We start from the raw sequence: 12,274 nt of genomic DNA, 5'->3' as shown, positions 1-12,274 counted from the left end.
GGTGGTGGGCAGGGTCCTCCTATGTAACCCTGGCTACAGGCTGGCATAGAGCAGCTGTCCTTCAACACAATATACTCTTTCCTCACCTTCGGGTACAATGAGCCTTTAGGAGAATGAGCCTTTGCTACATTGAAGAACCTAAAATGGTTCCACCATACAAGATCTGTGCCTATACAATGCTTAATCTTTGTCAATCCGTCCCTCCCCACCCCCACCCCCGGCGCGAGTCACTCAATATTTGCTGGAGTTTTCACTTCCCTACCGATGCTTCCTCCTTCAGAGATTGAGCATTTACCCCGGGACCTCATAATCATTCCAAGAGCCAACTATGTTGGACAGTGTGCTGTGCTATTTCTTCGTATCTACATTTCTTCATTTGTGTAATATTACAACAGGCACACACATCAAAAATGCTGTATTAAATTGCGCTTACAACTGGACTATTCTAAGTCTGCCCTAACTAAACATTAGCTATAGTTTTTACACAAATACTAGGTATTTGGAGAATGCCTCTTCTGGAATGAGGTCTTCAGTGGAAGAGGAGTTGCTCACATGCAGTTGAGGAGAAAGTACCAAAGAAGGTGGAGATGGAAAAAAAAAAAAAAGAACCTAAAACTTGGCTGCGAGGATTCTCATCTAGAACCCTAGAATCACAAGATTGTCCCGCGTAGAGAAGTTCCTCCGCACAGCAGGCGGCGCCGCAGCATCACCCTTGCCGCGGGAAGACCAGCACCTCCCAGGTCACGTGTCCCGTGCTCCCTGGCTCGCGTGCCTCGTGACGTGCGCCCGCAGTAGTGATTGGTTGGCGGGAGGCGCGTGGTTAGGGCGGGGCGGACCGGGGCTGAGGGGTGGGGCCGGGGGCGGAGCTGCTGGAGGGGGCTGCTCCGCGCCGGGGCCGTTGGCTCCAGACAAATAAACATGGAGTCCATCTTCCACGAGAAAGTGAGTGTGGGCGTTCGGTGGGGAGCCGTCCGCGGCTCGGCGGCGGGCGTGGGGAGCAGCGACGCCGCTTCAGGAACTCAGGCGGGGCCCGAGCGCCCCCATCCCGACCTGGCTGGGTGAGGGGTGCTTCCTGCCTTCTCCCCATGGCTCCGCTCGTGAAGCCTCCCGCATGCGTCCCTGGCACCCTCGCCCTAGAAGACCGGGCGGGTAGCCTGGGCATTTCGGGGGGCTTCACCTGGAGAATTATCGCGGGCGTTCCTTGTCCACTTGCCACGCCTTTTCGGGTTTCTTCTCTCATCTCTCTTAGGGTCTGGTCTAGCGAGTCGCTTTTTCAGCACCTGGCGGACCCTTCCCAACTCCACCCACGCCTCCTAACCTATCCTCTGGCAGATGCAACTTTCTCTCTCAACTCAGTTCTATAATGGAATGCCCCATACATTTAGATCTTGATTATCCATCCCACGTCTTTCTGCAGTTGTGACCGTGACTTTCCCATTGAAGGGCCCGACACTTAGGAAGTAAAGTAGGAAACCCCGGAGGGAAGTCGTCATAAGAGTTCTTATTACGGGGATGTTTGGGTTGTTCTCCCATTTTTCCGGACCAGGAGGCCAGCTTTGTTTTTAGGTATTATGGATAGATTAGAATCTTTCTACTGTGTGATTTGGCTAAGTCTCTTCCTCACCTTAATTCCTAAGTGACTACGCTTAAAAGTATTGTTGTGACATCTTGAGAAACTGGTCTATGCTCGCATACAATTATTAAGTCATTTGGGTGTTTCTCGGACAACCATGTTTCATAATCATTTTGGGTTTGGAGAGGGTTGCTAGTTGAGACTATTATTTCGTTGGGAGCAAAGGCCTTTGTTTTTATCACTTGTAAAGGAGCATTTACTCATAGTGTTTAAAGTCCATGCACAACAAAAGAAAGACAAAAATGATGTAAATCTAAGGAAGTTGTTAAATGAAGTGCTCTTAAGAAGACATTTCTGAGTGTTTGGGAACTGGAACAAGTTAGTTTGTGACAAGATTTCTTGTAGCTAGCCCAAGTTGGCTCCAGACTCTCCATCCTCCTGTCTCTGCCTCCTGAGTGCTGGCTGGGATTATGACCATGTGCTGTGACTCAGTGAGCGCCCCCTCCTGTCCCCCTCCCCACATTCATTTGTAATTAATTTTCCAAAGGCTTTGGAATAAGACCCATTTTAAACATGTTATATTTTGAACACTTTATACACTGTTTCATGAGACTCTTGCCATTCATTCTATAAAAAAAAAGTTACTGTTTGTGTGTATGTGCTTGTGTGGAAATTAGGGAGGACTTTATAAAGTCAGTTCTCTCTTTGCAACCTGGTGTGGGTTCTGGGTGTCTCAGGCTTCTAGCAAGCCCCTTTACTCACTGAGTCATTTCTAGGGTGAATGAAAAAAGAAATGGGAAGGACATGACTTTTCCTAGGTATGGCAGAGGAGAAAGTTTATTAAAAGAGATTCGGGAGAGCCGAGCCAGGGGCAGACACATTGGGGAGAGCCCAGAGTCGTCTTGACCCTGAGGGTAAGGGAGAGAGGGGAAGGAAATACAGCAGCCAGGAACCAAAGGTGCATACTGATACAAAAGAGGGTGGGGTAACCAAAATGTATGGATGACATAAGCAAGAGCCACTAGGGGAAGGGCAGCCATAGTCCATGGATGGCCTGGAGAGTTCAGGATAGAGGGCCGTGTATACCAGCCATACCCTGTAACAGGAGGGACTAAGGGATGCTGGGACAACCTGGAGACCAGGTCCACTTCCATATGTTAAATAGGTACCTCAGCCAATTAGGCCTGAGATAAAAACTTAACATAGGGCATTTAATGCATTAAAATAAAATATTTTTGACTGGCAATGGTGGTATGCCTTTAATCCCAGAACTCAGAAGGTAGGGGCAGGGGAATCTCTTGTGAGTTCAAGGCCAGTCTAGTCTACAGAGAGAGGGTTTTTGTTTTTTTTTTTAATATTTTATTTATTAACATTTTAAATGTTATCCCCATTTTCTGGTTTCCTCTCTACAAACTCCCAATCCCATCCCCCAACCCCTGCTTCTAAGAGAGTACTGTCCACCACAACTCCCGCCTCCCTGCTCTGGCATTCCCTTACACTGGGGCATTAGGCCTTCACAGGACCAAGGGCCTCTCTTCTCATTGATGCCCTACAAGGCCATCCTCTGCTATAGCAGGAGCCATGGGTCACTTCATGTGTATTCTTTGATTGATGGTTTAGTCCTTGGGAGCTCTGGGGTGAGGGGTCTGGTTGGTTCATATTGTTGTTCTTTCTATGGGGCTGCAAACCCCTTCAGCTCCTTCAGTCCTTTCTCTAGCTCCTCCACTGGGGACTCTGTGCTCAGTCCAATGGTTGGCTGCGAGCATACGCCTCTGTATTTGTCAGGCATAGAGAGAGTTTTAAGATAGCCAGGGCTATCCAGAGAAACTCTGCCATGAAAAACCAAAAAAAAAAAAAAAAAATGATGTTTGACATTGTGTATGTCTGGGTACTGTGTGCTCCTAGTGCCCACTAAAGCCAGAAGAGCCCCTGGAACTGGAGGAACTGGAGTTAATGAGGCTTGTGAGTAGCCACATGGGTGTTAGGAATTGAACCGAAGTCCTCTGGAAAAGCAGCCAGTACTCTTAACTGGTGAGCCATCTCTCCATCTCCCACAATACCTTCTTGACAATACTGTTTCTCATTTGAGCAGTTTTCAGTGACTGTGACTACTGAATTGGTATATGCAAAATGCTAGGCTTACAAAAACTTACTCGGCTGAGGATGCACCTCAGCTGGTAAAGTGCTTGCATGAAAGCCAGAGTTCAGATCCCAGTGTGTGTTTGTATCCTGTACTGGCTAGTTTTGTGTCAGCTTGACATAGCTGGAATTATCACAGAGAAAGGAGCTTCAGTTGGGGAAATGCCTCCACGAGATCCGGGCTGTAAGGCATTTTCTCAGTTAGTGATCAAGGGGGGAGGTCCCTTTGTGGGTGGTGCCATCTCTGGGCTGGTAGTCTTGGGTTCTATAAGAGAGCAGGCTGAACAAGCCAGGGGAAGCAAGCCAGTAAAGAACATCCCTCCATGGCCTCTGTATCAGCTCCGGCTTTTTGACCTGCCTGAGTTCCAGTCCTGACTTCCTTTAGTGATCACCAGCAATGTGGAAATGTAAGCCGAATAAACCCTTTCCTCCCCAACTTGCTTCTTGGTTATGATGTTTGTGCAGGAATAGAAACCCTGACCAAGACATATCCCCAAGACTCGAGGCAGGGAATGGAGAGGTGGGTTTCTGGGTGCTGACCAGTCAGTCAGTCTAGCTGAATAGTGAGCACTAGGCTCAGTGCAAGACTATCTCAAAAAATAAGGTGGAGAGCAACTAAGGAGGACATCTGACTTGGACCTTTAGCACATATATGCATACATCTGCATGTACACATATACACGAGAACACATATGCACACATGCATGCACAGATACACATCTGCTTACCCAGAAGTCACTCAGTTATCAGTAGGTGTATATACTTAGTAAATACTTGAGAAGTACCTTTGCCTTGTGTGTGTGTGTGTGTATGGGGGTGCACATGTGCATACGCATTTAGAGGCAGGAAGACAACATTGGTGTTCCTCACAAGTAGGTTAACTTACGACTTGCAGGTGTCTGCCCATTTTTACCTCTCCAGCACTATAGTTACAAATGGATACCACCATGCATGGCTTTTTAAATTAAGGTTCTGGGGATTAAACTCAGATCCTAAGGGTAGTGTGGCAAGCACCTTACTGACAGGCATCTCCCCAGTCCTGGAGAAGTTCATTTGCCTTTATCATTAATTTAACTGCATGAAGCAAGTGAACACTTAATGAAGTCATAGCATATTTCAAGAGAATGTACCTGTGACTGTAGAAGAGACCAGACTGGGAATATTTAACATAATTGCTATTTTCCAGAGAATTCTTTTCCCTTCCATAACTTGCCTTTAATCAGTAAATTAACTAGAGAAGACATCAACCACTTCCTCTTGGAATTAATTTTACACTTAACCCCTTTGAATGCTTACTATTAAATTAGATATAAAAGTTGTCAGCCAGGCATGATAGCAAATGCCTTTAATCCTACTACTTGGGAGGCAGAGGCAAGCAGGCTCCTTTTGTGATTTTGTAGACTATCTTGGAAGAGTGGAAGTATAGTGTGTTCATCTTCTGAGCCTAGCACAATAAAATATGAACCCCCAACTCGTAGAATATTTATAGCAAAGAGAGTTTCTCTTCCTCTTGTGTGAAATACAAAAGTGTTTTATTATATTGTATCGCATATGTATGTAGGGTGTTCTCCATGCATGCCACTGTGTACTCTGCTTGATATGAATAGACACATATACCAAAGTATCTGTATAGAGATCAAAGGGACGCTTGGTGGGATTTTCTTCCACTTTTGAGTCAGTTTCAGGGATAGGACCTGGGTCTCTAGGCTCCTCTCGTCCACCCCATCCTGCACTTTAACTGTCTTCGTTTGATTGGTGATAGTTTTGGGGATTGAACCCAGGACCTTGTACAGGCTAGCTCCATCCTTAGCTCTGGTGTCTACTCTTTTGAGTGTTGTGTATTTTTTACTTTTTAACAGTGTTTGATTCATCCATATTGTTACAGTTACTTGTGTTTCATTTGCTTTTATTCTTATCTAGTGTTCTTTTGTTAATGTAATTCTGTGTTCGAACTGTCTTTGTGTGCTTTCCAGTTTGGAAAGCTTGTAAGCAGTGTTGTGGTGCGCGCATCTGCAGTGCATGTGTCTAATCACAGCACACAGCTGTCAAGCTTTGGTAACGACAGGATTGGTGTGGAGTCCGTTCACTGATTTATACTCGCTCCTGTAACAACGGTTTCCTGTCGTTCTAACCCTCCCGCTGTAATAGCTGGTCCGGAGACTGTGTAGTACTAACACCATGTGAGTGTTTCTTTTGTAAAAGTACTTTTTTTCTTAGCTAGGTGTGGTGGTTGTATTAGTCAGGGTTCTCTAGTCACAAAACTTACGGAATATTTTTTTATGTTGAGGGATTTTATTGTAATGACTTACAGGCTGTAGTCCCACTAACCCAACAGTGGTCAGCTGTGATTGGAAGTCCAAGAATCTAGTAGTTGCTCAGTCCCACGAGGCTAGTAGTTTCAGCTGGTCTTCTGTAGAAGTAGATTCCAACAGATGTGCTCTCTAGTAAGTACATGCAGGCGTAGAAGAGTGAATCTTCCTTCTTCTAATGTCCTTAGGTAGGCCTTCTGCAGAAGGTGTGGCCAGATTAAAGGTGTATAACACCTTGCCTAGATCTGGGAATTGCTTTGTCTCAGGCTGACCTTGAACTCAGAGATCTCCTTGCCTCAGTCTCCTGGGATTAAAGGTGTGTACTGCCGTGCGGGACTATTATACCTCAAGATCTCCATGCCAAGATCCAGGTCAGAAACTTGTGTCTTTTGGCCTCAAGATCTGGATCACAGGTTAGCCCTCCAATTTTGAATTGTAACTCATTCCAGATATAGCCAAGTTGACAACCAGGAATAACCATTACGGCGGTGTGTACCTTTAATCCGAGCACTTGGAGTCAGAAGCAAACAGATTTCTATGAATTTGAGGCCATCTTGGTTTACATAGTGAGTTCCAGGCTAGCCAGAGCTACTTATTGAGACCTTGTCTCAAAAACAAAAACAAAAACTTTTTTTAGGGACTGACAGGTTAGCTCAGCATGTAAAGACACTTGCCGCCATGCCTTGTAATCTTGAGTTTGATCCTTGGGACACACACTCTGTGTATGGAGAAAATTAAATTCTGCAAGTTGTCCTGTATCATCCTGCATTCCTTCCAAGCAGTCAGTAAGTGTAATGTTTAAAAATACATTTTTAATTTATTGTGTGTGTGTATGTGTGTGTGTGTGTGTGTGGCATGTATGTGAGTGCGGGCTTGCACATGGCTAGGTGTGCATGTGGGGCTCAGGGGACAGGTAGGTACTCAGGAGTCAGTTCTTTCTTTCTACAGTGTATTTGGGGATAGACAGCAGGCACTGTTACCTGCTGAGCCATCTTCTGTTGTGGTTTGGTATACATTTCCCTGATGACTAATGAAGTTGAGCATCTTTTTGTATCTCTTAGCCACTAGACTATCTTGTGAAATGATTACATTTCCACTAGAATATAAGCAGAACATCTGTCTGTCCTTACCTCATAGTTGTTGGTATTCAGTGGAAGTTGCTTCTAGCAGTAGAACAACATTAGAAGGAAAAGGAGGCAAAGAATTCTGAGAATAAGTTGTTCTAACTCTCTGTCAGACTCAAGCTCTCTGAACTCTGCCTTCCTGGTCTATAGCAGACATGTATGCTATATCTACTTCAGCAATTACATTTTGTTTCTGTAGGAGTGATACATCGGGGTGTGTATGTGTTTGGGGGAATGCATCTTGCAGGTGCTCTTTGGAGTCATCATCTACCATGTAACATAGCTCAGACCATGGGGCATGTTGTCAGGCAGGTTGAGTTCAATAGGCCTCACTGACCCTTTAGAGGGCCAGAGTTAACAGAAGGCAGAGTTAACAGAAAGGCAGTTAGGGTCTGTGTCCACGGGACTCATTTACTCATGTGTCTCCTCCTTCTGAAAGCAGTACTGTTGGTCCAGGAGAATGACAAGCAAACTGCCCACTGTCAGGCAGTCTGGATGTGGAGCTGGGCTGGGTGCCAGTTGAGTATGAAAGCTAGCTAGCCAGTGCAAGAAGCCCCTGGACCTATGGGACATTGTGTCCACCCGTCATGGGGAGGATGTTAATGACCCCTTAGGGAGCTGCAGTTGGTTACAGTTCCTCTTACTACTGTCTACTCGTGGACATGGACTTATGACTGTTTTTCTCTCCTCCATGTTACAAGGAACCTGCAAAGTTGGCTGATGAGAGCCTCTGCTCTAGAACTTCGGGCTTAACTTAAAGTGAGACAGGATTGTTCTCACTTACCCAGTTCTTGAATTTGAAAGGACAGGCTTTTAAGGTCAAATAGCAACCATCTTGTTAAAACAATGACTGTTCTAGAGGTTTATGTTCCCTTTTTGCAGTAGTAATTTGCTGTGGAATTTTTAAAGGTAAATTCTAATAGGTACTGAAAAATTCAAAGGGTACATGTTTTTATAGGTTAATTTTTAGGTTTATGAGATTGGATAGATAAATTATACTGTAAATTGTTCTTCATTTTTGTTCCTATAGTAAAGTAGCTATAGAATATACATACATGGGCAAGGAAAATGTATATGCTTGTGAAATTAGGTTTGCATGGGGCTTACAAAGTTTGTTTTGATTGAATTAAAAAGTTAGTAATTACATTTTTTAGGAGATATTGTACAGATCCGCTTGATGACATTTGAATTTTTTCTTTGGAAACACTAGCAAGAAGGCTCACTTTGTGCTCAGCATTGCCTGAATAACCTATTACAAGGAGAGTATTTTAGCCCTGTGGAGTTATCCTCAATTGCACACCAGCTAGATGAAGAGGAAAGGCTGAGAATGGCAGAAGGAGGAGTCACTAGTGAAGACTACCGCACATTTTTACAGGTACTGATTTTAGACTCACTGAGTCCCGTTTTATTTTGGAAATGCGGGTGCTCTTAGAGGGGGCTGCGCCATTCTCCCCCAGGAGTCTGACTTGTTAATTATAACTCTGCTCCTCACTTGGTAAATGGGACTGTACAGCGTGTTCTTTGAGATGTGCACACTAATTTTAATCCTTTTCCCATCCCCCTCTGCCCACAACTACTGCCCATGAAAACTGAACAGCAGCCTTCTGGAAATATGGACGACAGCGGCTTTTTCTCTATTCAAGTAAGTAGTCCAGAGTGCAGTGCTGCCTCATTTTCAGCCCCGCTTGACTGAGGCTGTTTGTGATGTTCCACAGCTTTTTATGTAACGATGGAGGCTTCTGCAGCTCCTTCTGTAAACTGTCTACAGAAGATAAAACACTCCAGAGTGCTACAGGTACAGAGATGAACACCAGGACAGTAGACTCTACACTTTAGAACGACTTTGACTGCTCACATGCTTAGGACAGGCAGGCTCTTGCTGCCTATATAGTCCTTGCTGGTCTGAGACTTGTGATCGTCTTCCCCTCTGTGTCCCAGACTGAAATTAGAGGTGTGTGCTACCAGTCAGTGTAGAATGGGGCTTTTAAAAATTACTTTCTGAGAGAGATTGCTTAATTTGCGTGTAGGTGCTAATAACTAATAAATTACAGTGCTTCAAACGCCCCATCTCTGGCATATCTGAGAAACTTCAGTGTCTTGCAGTCTTCTATTTAAATCATCCTCCAGAATTGGATTCCTGTCGTGCAGGTTGTAGCCCTTCTAAAGGGTGGAATGGAGATTGGCCTCAAGGCCTTGCATGTACTGAGTTCAAACTGACACCGAGCCACATCCCAATACTTTAGGTTCTATTTTAGTTCTGTGTTGGTTTATTCTTTATAGTGCTGGGGGTGATATTTAAGACAAGTATTCTGCTCTAGAGAAAACCTCCATCCCTGTGGAGGTTTTACATACATACATACATACATACATACATACATACATACATACATGCATATATACATACATACATGCATACATACATACATGCGTATACTTGTGTGTGTGTGTGTGTGTGTGTGTGTGTGTCCCCGTCCGTCCGTCCGTGTCCGTCCTTCTGTAGCCTAGCATGGCATGGCCTTGTACAAAGTCCTGCTTCGGCATCCCAGGCGTTGGGATTGAAGTCATGGGCACCCATGCCTGACTTCGCTGTGTACTTGTGAAGTCCATTCTGACGAAGTGAAGGTTGTCAGTTCTTTCTGAATCTGTCTGTTGAGAGATCTACTTATGCAAGTGTCTTTCTTTATACTTTCCTTCTATGCCACCCTTCTAGAGTCCCCATTCTCTAGCATTTCCACCCAGTACTTCACTTGTGACATTGCGAGGCCCAGTGGGCCTGCGCTGAGAGCAGAGGTGAGCGTTGGCACAGTCTCCTGTGTATGTGTGGCATTACTTACATTTCTGCTCTCTTGCACTTGCAGTTGGTCTGAGTTGTACATGTTTCTTTGTTGCCTTCCTGGGATAACAGATGGAATGTTGTCTTAATTTCTCATTTTTTTTTTTTTTTTCAGCTTACTATCATCAGGTTTGAGTTTCTGTTCATGACTCTGGAAGTTTAAAATACATCAAACCTTCTTTTTAAAGATTTATGTGCCTAGGTGTGGATATGTGCACATGAGTGCTGGTGTCTGTGGAGGACAGAAGAGGGCACTGGAACCCTGGAGTTGACATTACAGGTTGTTGGGAGCCCTGACGTGGGTGCTGGGAACTGAGCTTGGGTTCTGTAAGAACAGTGTGCACTGTTGACCACAGTCATCTCCCCAGTGCCCAAACCTTTCTTTTCAACCCCCAGGGAGAATTTATTTAATATATACCTTTGGTCACTGCCATTGCAGGTAGTAAGTGTATGTAAGGAATAGTTTTACAAACAGCACCCACAGTGTGGAATGTGCTTCTGGATGTTTGAGACAGTGTTAGCTACAAATTCTGTGCTTTTCCGACATTTCTCAGAAACCTAGTATGAAAAAGCTTTCTTTCAAAATGGATGTGAGGGCTGGAGAGATGGTTTCCCGTTTAAGAATGCTTAATGGTATTTCAGAAGAAGTCCAGTTCAGTTCCCAGCATGTACATTAGACTGCTTACAACTGCCTATAACTCCTATATGGACACCTGATGCCGTCTGGCCTCCACAGGCACTCAGACACACTTAGGTACAAATAATAAAACAATACATCTTTAAAACTTGCAATGAAATAAAATTAAGTTCACATGTATATATTATTTATGGATTTAGTGGGGTATAAAGGGGACATAATTTGTAAAAACTATATCCTCAAACTATATATGAAGTATAGTTACTTACACAATGTAGCTGTGCTACTTAAACTTGGACTTGAAGGTTTAGCTCATGAAAAGTTGTTATTTTTCTTTTGACAGGTTATAAGCAATGCTTTGAAAGTTTGGGGTTTAGAACTAATCCTATTCAACAGTCCAGAGTACCAGAGGCTCAGAATTGATCCTATGTAAGATTTTTTTCCTATATTTCTTTAGATTTGACTTTTAAAGCTGTAATTTCTGAATGAGGACAAAATCATCATGAATGTCTTTGCTTTATTCTGTATTTGATGCCCTTGACGTCACCCTGTCACCTTTTTGGTGCCTTTATTCAGTGCCAGTGGTGGCCCTCACCTGAGACATGTGGAGGGTTTTGTGCTTAACATCACTAAGCTCCTATGGAAAATGCATAGTTATGTGATTTTTATTTTTTCAGATAAGTAATTAAGTATTAACTTAATAAGTAACGAAGTATATATTAAGTAAATGATAGAAATTTTAGAGTACTTGCTAGTATATCTCTACTTTCCCAACTTAACAGTATATGTTTTTTTTTTTCTAGAAATGAAAGATCCTTTATATGCAATTATAAAGAACACTGGTTTACAGTTAGAAAATTAGGCAAACAGGTAATATATCTTCTCTTTTCTTGTCCTTTTATCATACTCTGTACTCTGTTTGAAGCTAAAATTTGATATTGGTCTCTTTGGAATGTATCCTAGGATTCTGTGTACTGTACCCAAGTCTGGACTCAATTTAACAGATAAAAATTTGCTTAAGAGAAGATAATCAGTTTCTCTTCAGATTTTTAAAAAATAAACCCATATATGTTATATCATAATGAAAATTTTGTAGTGAAAACAGTGCATATGTGGCTACCATTACATATGTTTTTGTGTGGCAATTTGTGTTTAGCACAGTACTATAACAAAGCCTGAGATCATGGCGGGAATGAGCATTATGGCATAGGCTTCTTTAGGTGATTCTAGTGTCTGGCAGTACATACATCTGTGTATAGTTACCATTGAACATGGTTTTAAACTAGTCATGTAAGGCCTTACTAGAATGTTAGAACTTGCTAAAGATTATTGAAAACCAGCATATACAGTCAAAGGGCATGAACTGCTAATATACCCGCAGCATGGATGAATCTCAGAAATGGGAGCTAAGACCTAATGACAGAAAGTAGACTGACTAGTGCTTGTATAGGGCTGAAGATGGAGAGAAGGCACACGAGAGAGGCCCAGAGGGACCTGGAGACGGGACTCTGATGAGGGTGCTCCAGTCTCGGTCATGTTGATGGGTTAATGTGATAGAGATTTTTTTTTTTTAATTTTTATTTGTTTAGTTTTTTTAAGATTTATTTATTTATTATATGTAAGTACACTGTAGCTGTCTTCAGACACTCCAGAAGAGGG

General features: G+C 43.4%; 1 protein-coding gene across 4 annotated transcripts in view; it reads left to right on the top strand.

The window, feature by feature from the left end:
* The first annotated feature begins 840 nt into the window (after nt 1-840).
* Nucleotides 841-12,274, top strand: part of Atxn3 (ataxin 3) — a 35,392-nt gene continuing 23,958 nt past the window's right edge. The window contains exons 1-5 of one of the 4 annotated variants that reach the window (XM_029541024.1): nt 841-942; nt 8,356-8,520; nt 8,743-8,787; nt 10,959-11,044; nt 11,419-11,485. In XM_029541024.1, the coding sequence (XP_029396884.1) occupies nt 919-942; nt 8,356-8,520; nt 8,743-8,787; nt 10,959-11,044; nt 11,419-11,485 (387 nt within the window). In that variant the 5' untranslated portion in view covers nt 841-918. Of the gene's footprint in view, nt 943-1,009; nt 1,059-8,355; nt 8,521-8,742; nt 8,788-10,958; nt 11,045-11,418; nt 11,486-12,274 lie in introns of those variants that run through there. The other 3 variants (XM_021201702.2, XM_029541022.1, XM_029541023.1) reach the window with 3 other exon arrangements.

The sequence above is a fragment of the Mus pahari genome, chromosome 7, assembly GCF_900095145.1.
Source record: "Mus pahari chromosome 7, PAHARI_EIJ_v1.1, whole genome shotgun sequence".
Lineage (NCBI taxonomy): Eukaryota > Metazoa > Chordata > Mammalia > Rodentia > Muridae > Mus > Mus pahari.
This window is presented reverse-complemented; position numbering and strand designations above follow the sequence as displayed.